The 7,812-nt window shown below is 43.6% G+C and overlaps 1 protein-coding gene across 2 annotated transcripts; it reads right to left on the bottom strand.

Moving 5' to 3' along the window:
- Positions 1 to 2,876: 2,876 nt before the first annotated feature.
- trappc6b (trafficking protein particle complex 6b) lies at positions 2,877 to 7,520 on the bottom strand. Of its 2 annotated transcripts, none has more exons than XM_038721642.1 (6): positions 7,011 to 7,520; positions 6,864 to 6,931; positions 6,493 to 6,610; positions 6,272 to 6,355; positions 5,094 to 5,237; positions 2,877 to 4,795 (listed from the first exon to the last, which is right to left on the bottom strand). In XM_038721642.1, exons 1-6 carry the CDS (start codon positions 7,089 to 7,091, stop codon positions 4,778 to 4,780), a joined length of 513 nt encoding a protein of 170 aa, XP_038577570.1. In that variant the 5' UTR covers positions 7,092 to 7,520; the 3' UTR covers positions 2,877 to 4,777. The 2 variants fall into 2 exon arrangements, with proteins under 2 accessions (XP_038577570.1, XP_038577571.1); XM_038721643.1 differs by having other exon boundaries at positions 5,144 to 5,237; positions 7,011 to 7,515.
- Between the last annotated feature and the right edge of the window lie 292 nt (positions 7,521 to 7,812).

The raw sequence follows: 7,812 nt of genomic DNA, 5'->3' as shown, positions 1-7,812 counted from the left end.
TTTATAAACTGTCTGTATTTGGGGAGTTCTTGGCTGAGATTTCCTGTTAAATTCACCGAGAACAATAACAAGGGAGGCCAGGTTTGTCTGCTCCACACACAGTAGCCGGTCGGCCAGCATGCGCTGTGCGTCGTGCACGTTGGCGTGCGGTGAGATATAATGGGGTGGTGATGGCGCATAGATAAGATGCTTGCCTTTGGTGTGGGAGACCTGGGTTCAGTTCCCACTGTGAGACATCCACCATTGTGTCCCTGAGCAAGACACTTAACCCCTAGTTGCTCCAGAGGTGTGCAACCTCCGAGATGTATAACAATTGTAAGTCGCTTTGGATAAAAGCGTCCGCTAAATGAATAAATGTAAACACCGACCAGGGAGTAAAACAGTTTACAGTTAATGATAAGAAATTCCAGATTAGGAGAACAGTGCTGCTCATCACACTGTGTACATGTATGTGTATGTGCACCTGTATATCTCATCTACCCCAACATGTACATCATGATAATAATAATTTACTCCTGCATCCTTTGCACTCTGCTCATTGCACTATTGTCTCAATCTGTCTGTTTTGTTTATAGTGTGTATATGTGTTCTCTATACTGTAGTCTGTGTTTGATTTTATTACTGTATTATTGTGTAAGTAAGCACATCGTGAGCATTGTACAATCCAGAGTCAAATTCCTCGTATGTGTACACATACCTGGCAAATAAAGCTGATTCTGATTGCTAGCTTGTTCTGGGCTAATGCTCTTCTTCGGTAAAAGGAAGGTGAATGAAACTAAACCTGAAATTATTTAGTATTGTTAAGAGGTTGTGTGGTGTGGGGACAGAGAGGACCCAAATGCAGCACTCTGAGGGAAGGAGGTTTATTGAGGGAAAAAGGGTGAGAGGGACTGGAGTGGAGGGAGAGGAGGATGTCGGGGAAACACAGGCACAGGGAACCAAGGAGCCTGGGGGCCAGGGAGCTGGGGAACACTGGGGCCGAGGAAGCGAGGAGGGGTGGGAGAACAGGGAGGACGCCGTGGGGGAAGTCTGAGGAGGATGAGCCCAGCCGACTGAATGGAGGACGAGGGTGAGTGTACCTGGGAGGGAAACAGAGAGACAGGGTTAGAGATGACAGAGACAAAGCACGGGGGAAATGTGAGAAAAAAACAAGAAACATGAGAGCCTGTACGTGGAGGTGGCACTGGGTATGGAGCAACAACGATCAAGCGAGGATGGTGTGGAGAACCGGGGTTGAAATACAGGCAGGGATGAGGTAATTACTGGCAGGTGTGGCAGGCTGACGAGGTGGCTGATGAGGTGGCTGATGAGGTGCAGGTAGTTGGCTGGGCTCAGGAGCAGAGGGAGAGAGAGAGAGAGCACACAGGGGAGAAAACACAGGGAGGCAGGCAGGGAACAGAAAACCAAGGAAAAAGCAGAATAACTGATAAGGAGAAAAAAACCAGGACACTCACCGTCAGCTGGGCTGCCACCACACAAATAGTATTATGTGTTTTACAGGAACACAGTGTGAATGCTGAGCAGACAGCTGTGGAGAGCTTTTCCCATGCAGAGAAAATAACAACCTGTCAGAGCTGATCTGAAGCCACTTTATCAGGTGTGTATGTGTAAAGTACTCTATCAGCAACATAAATATAAAACAATACCCATAATTTTCCACAGTTCCAAACAACAGTGCAGCTATTATGGAATCATAAAGAGCTCCTGCTGTTTTTCATTCATTAACTACCCTTCAGGGGTGGTTTTGCTTTGATGGCATTTGGCAATGCCATATTTGCCAGTAGCCTATTATTTTTACCACAGGTGAATGACTTTGCATATTCCGCAATATTCAGCACTACATCACATGAAAATACAGGTGTAAATGGACTCGGGATGCATTGAGGACAGATTGTGATCTGATCAACAAAACCACCTCTGGAGGTGGTCAGGCACAACATAACTACATGGAGGCAAATGCGTTGTTTATCCACCTACAACTACTTGGGCGGAAATATGTACCGGCCGCATTCTCCTTTAAATAAAAGAGTCAGCACAGACAGGCGCCTGGATAGTGAGTCCATACAACGTGCTCAAACAGTGCCGATCATCGATCATGCTCATGTTTTGGGTGAACTGATCGTAAATGTAAATGCTCCGTACTTGTATAGCGCCTTTCTAGTCTTTTCGACTACTCAAAGCGCTTTTACACTACATCTGCATTCACCAGTCACACACACTGAGCCTAAGTGCTCAAATGGAAACTAACATTCACTCTCACTCATACACTGGCGGAATAGCCGCCAGGGGCAAATCGGGGTTCAGTATCTTGCCCAAGGACACTTCGAACCGCCGACCTTACGATTAACGGCCAACCCGCTCTACCTCCTGAGCCACAGCCGCCCCGTGTCCGTTTGCGAACATGAACTCATGCTAGGGCTGGGCAATAAAACAATGATAATTCAGAACTGAAGAAGTCCTTTGGATGAGGGATGAAACGTCTTCCAGTATCTTCAACCAAGTCCAGTTGCCCTTGATTTTTAACCTTCGTTGGATGACTGAGAATCATCATAGACAATAATGATAATTATCACAATATAATTTTCCTCAAACAAGATAACAAATTTTCAATAAATACCCTATTTGATTTAATTAATTTGGATCACAACAAATTAGCACTTTATTTTCTATTAAGATTTATTTTGTTGAGGAAAAGGGACTGAAAAAAGATTGTAGGCTATTTCATTTTAATTTTGCATAGCCTATTTGTTGTTTTGAATGTTCTACTCTTGTAGAAGTTTAAAAGTACAATTTACCATCTGGTTTCTTCAACTTTCACTCAGGTGCAAAAATCAGCCTTTAAACTTATAGTAATAAAAACAATGATTAAATAATGATTGACTTTTATAGTGAAGTTTTTATTAACATTTTTGGCCATATCGCCCAGGCTTAACTCATGTAACCTACTGCTGTGTTAAACCAAAGTCCTTGGATAAACTTAATATAAACTACTAAAAAAACAGAAAACAATAGCCTACACATTGTAAAGAAAGGCAGCAAAAAAACAATGCGGGCCCAAACTTAGATTTCACTTTCCGGCCGAAATAATACATGGGCGCACCGCTAAAAAGAGAGAGAGAGAGGAGCCTAATCCATGGAGGAAAACAAGTCCCAGCGAAAAGAGACACTTTAGAAAGTTATTTTAACCTGTGGTTAGGCTATAGCCTTGATCATTTTTGGACCTGCGCAAATTTGAGGATGTGATGTTAGGTTGTTTGAGCCAGACAGATCGATCGGATCTTCCTTCAACCACTTTAAACTTGCGTCTCCCAATCTTGCAGCCACAACTGACTATGAAATGTGACGTGATGCCAGACGTCAACGTCTGCAGCTAATGCAAACGTAAAATGTCCATTTTCCCACTAGCCTTAAACGCACCATCTGCAAATTTAATACCTACAGTATGGTAAATTTAAGACAATTTAAGACCTTTTCAGACTTTATAAGGAGCCGCGGGAAACCCGATAATGTCATAAAGTGCTGTCCCGTTCCTGTTTAGCATTTAGAGCCCTTGCAGCCCATCGAACTCAATCACTCACCAGGTGACGTCAAATAAGTCGTGAGTGTTTAGGGGGACATTGAGATTGGGCCAGAGCATTGCAGGCCTACAGAGATATCTTTCTGTTGATAATAGTAGTTCATGTTTTAAACTAAAATTCTGGTCCTACACACTACAGATTTAACGTTGTTTTGGTTTTTACGACCTGAAACTTTCCTGCTGAACTCGGTCACTTCGTCTTCAGTGATTGGCTGACAGGTCATGGGTTTGGATCATATGCTGTCAAACTAATATGGGTCTAAATTCTAACCCATCCGCCATCAAAAACTGCTTTTGTGAAGACCTTCCCGTGAAAAAGCTCTGAAGTCGCTGTGACTCCTGTAAACGGCCAGGTGCTTTATCTGAGCTTAATCAGCTGTTCTCAGCAGGTCACACACAGGAATTCTTTCTGTATAGCATGTAAGTGGGTTTCATATTTCTGGAATCAAGAAATTAACCTGATCTAGGCTGAACTGTTGACAGTGAGGCACCGCAGTTGACTTCACACTGGAATTTATTGCAACGGATTCAACGTGAAGGTTCAAACAAGGTTAATAAAAACCGTACTGAACAGTTAGGACAGACTGCTGCCCATCATCAGTGCTACAGTGAGTGTCTTCACCCTGTGGGGAGCACTGGGATCACAGGTTAATTACTCATCTGCTTCCGTTCAACATCCAACTGTAGAGAAACGCAGTTTGTGTTCCAGGCCCCATTTCCTCATTTGTATTTATTCATTTATAGTTTATCTATCTATCTATCTATCTATCTATCTATCTATCTATCTATGCCATTTCATTTTCTATGATTTGCTGAAACATGAAACTAGTTTCTGAAAGCTTGGAATGATCATAGATTCACTAGCAGGGCTTTGTTTTAGAAATCCTGTCAATGTTACTGATAATTACCAATATCTTTTTAACAGTGCAGTTTAACTTTTTGCAACAGACAGACAGAGGGCGCCAAAGCTCTTCCATAAACAGTCCTGTGTCACACATTCACTCACTCTTCTCAAGAATACTCGCCATGGCGTTGGAAAGTGTTTGTGCACTTATGATAATATTGACTGCAGGAAATCATCAACGTAATCCCCAAAGTATAGAGACACGAATATTTTACTATTTGGCAAAAGCTCAAGGATGTATGAAGGTGAGGGAGAGAGCGGAGTGGGCGTGGCCTCGGCTAGTCACATTTTCTGGATCATGACCTGGAATTTACCTAAAGAGACATAAAGAGAAGAAAGCGTGTCAGGACACACCTTATTTTATTCACAGCACAGATCACCTCACAAAACTAATCCAACACTCCACTTGCTGGTGACAACAGATGTGCTGGTTGAAAGTTCTTGAAAAATAGTTGAGTTTTTGCCATTTTACAAACTGCCGTCTGCTTACTTCCTGTCAGCTCTACAGTAACACTAGCTTCTCCTTACAGATCTGTTTAATCCTCATTTTATTTACAGCCAGGCTAGCTGGGCTGTAACAGATGTGCAGTTCGTAACATGGATATACATCACCCCTCTGAAGATGTCTCTGATTGGATAACGGAGGAGTGACATCGTCTTACATGCGGGCATGATGGACACCTCAGCGGTCACAATACTCTTCACTCCCAGGTTGGACAGAGCTCCTCTCACCAGGCCACAGGTGAAGGACAGGTACTGCAGAGAGACAAACAGTCAGGTGAGGAGTCCTGACGGATGTACACGCTGCCACCAGCGAGATCATCCTGATTAACCTGCTGCTCTGCGCACACAACAAGCTGCAGAGTGTCAGTGAATTATTAAAGTGCATCTGAACTTGTGTTAATCCAGTTTTCCACCGTATGGTACCAGCTTGATTCCACTTGCCTTTTTGAGTTTTCCATTGGGAAAATTGGTACCCGGTAGTTTTGTTTTTTTTTTGGTATCCCGTCCGTCGCGGTTCCACGCGAGCTGAGGCGATCCCAAAAGGTGACATGAAAAAACTGCAGACTGCTGATTGGTCAGAGAGAACCTAGAATAATAACCTTGATAGCAGCGGGTGTGTTTACAGCTGAGCTGCTAACGTTAGATCAGTTTAACTGCTCAGTTTGTTTTTAGTTCACAATTCCTTCGGTGTTGACCATTCAGGAGGTTTCTACCAAGAGCCAACACTCTGCGTCAGGGAGCTGACCTCCTGACAGGAAGAGCTGTTGGCTGGAAATATTTTAACATCAGTCTGATGTAAAACACATAGAACACACCAGAACTTTTAATCTTTATTCATCAGGCCATGCTGTAGGACTGGCGCTGCCCCAGACCTGCCATGTTTTTATGTTTGTGTTTCTTTGTTCCTTTCTCTGTGCTGGAGCTCTTTAAAGAACTTTATTCCACCTTGTTTTCAGTCCATGAAAAGAAATCTCTCCTGTGGTTCTTCACCATCGCTGTTCTTCGTTCATATCTAGTACAACTTTCTTTTTTAGCTGAATCTTCTGCAGCTACGGAGAAGACAATCTGCTTCCTGTTTATACTGGCACGCACATGCCCATTCTAGTGTGGATTTTTTCAAGGGGGTACTGTCTGCAATTAAAAACAGAGGACGGGCACTAAAACGGTTCAAGGTGAGTCAAGCTGGTACCATGCAGTGGAAAAGGGGCTTTCAACTCTGTGGACTGTGAAGCTGCTTCATGTTGGAATGAATGACTGTTTAAAGGAATGAAATCAAGGCAGAGCACCTTCGGGGCTTGTTCCAGATACTGCTTCCCGGCTGACAGTTGACTCAGTAACCGGAACTTGTTGTCCTGGAGAACATAGATGCCCTGAAACACACAACAACATCAACACTGACAGACAGCAACAGAGCAGAAAACAAACAACATACAAAGTGTGTTTAACCCGAAATGAATTATGTCCCACAATGCATTCTGCTGACGTGAATGATAGAGCTTGAGGTTACCTGGTGGTTGGTTCGAAGGTTGTCGATCTGCTTCTTGAACACGCAGGTCCAGAAGTCTTTACAAATGAACTTCATGATGTCCAGCTCGTCTTTGAATCGCACCGTGTCTTTGGTCAATCTACAGAAGAGAAGAGCTGTGAGCTTCACCCTGTAAGTACGGCTGGTTTCAGTCTTAACATCACATTTACTGACAAGAAGGAAAATATAGTACAATATTCTGATTCTGTAAGTTTGCATTTGTTGTTGCATTAATGTATTTCAGATGTTTATTCAGTGTAACGCATCCTGTTGGTCCCTTTAAAAGGTGATAATAAAGTGAAATGTAAATGAAATGAAGCTGTGTGGCTGCCCACGGTGGGACAGCTGGTTACCTCTCTATCAGCCCCTGGCCGACTCTGAACCCCATATTCTCCAGTTTGGTGATATTTCTTCCATTCTCCTGAGGGGAGGACAAGAGTTGAGCAAACACATGAACTGTTCACAGAGAGGGAAACTCGGGCTAACAGACAGTTTCTTACCGTCTCTCCGTTTTCGGATGACTTGTAAATGTACTGGATCATTTCGTTATGTAAAAACTGGAAGGGAGCTTCGTCTGCCATCCTGCTTCCTCTGTAGCCTTTGGTACTATCTGAAGGTACTAACAGCAGCTAACGTTAGCTGCAGCGGCTAACTAACGTTAGCTCAGTGTAGCGGCGGCTGGTTTACCGGGCCTCTCACAAGGGGACCGGCATCACAAACACACAGAGACCCGAGAACAGGGGGCCTTTCTCATTTCCCAAATTTCTTTCTCCTCGATTCTCGAGCGTGTGACCCGGAAATTGATCTCAGTACGCCATCTTGAAGGACACCTCAATTCTTAAAATGCACATCGAGAATGGAGGAGGCTTGCTGAAGGAGCTACAAGCGAGGATACAACAGTGTATCCTTTGCGGAAGTCTTTTCAGCCGCTGTGATGTTTACAAGAGGCGTGACAAGCAGCTGGACCGACCCACAGCCGGAGCAGCACGCTGCAGTGTTCCTCCTGTATTCATAGGTTCTTCTTCTTCTTCTTTTGATTTGATTGGCGGTTGGCAGCCAGCATTTAGGAGCATTACCGCCACCTACCGGACTGGAGTGTGGAACAGATTATGTGCAGACTAACATAATAAACAAATAGAACAAAAAACAAACAAAAATTACTACTATAATAACTATATCCTTTCCATTAATCCCGTATCTTTCAGATATTTAATGAGATGCTTTGATATTCCCCATGCTTTATCCCCAAGGAGGTTCTCGACAGTGAACCTAAGCTCAGCTTTCTTTACAACTGCTGCTATT

The sequence above is a fragment of the Micropterus salmoides genome, unplaced genomic scaffold (genome assembly GCF_014851395.1).
Source record: "Micropterus salmoides isolate LMB-PRFRI ecotype aquatic unplaced genomic scaffold, ASM1485139v1 Ms_hic_scaffold_16, whole genome shotgun sequence".
Taxonomy (NCBI): domain Eukaryota; kingdom Metazoa; phylum Chordata; class Actinopteri; order Centrarchiformes; family Centrarchidae; genus Micropterus; species Micropterus salmoides.
The sequence above is the reverse complement of the archived record's forward strand: the minus strand, read 5'-3'. Positions and strand labels throughout refer to the sequence as shown.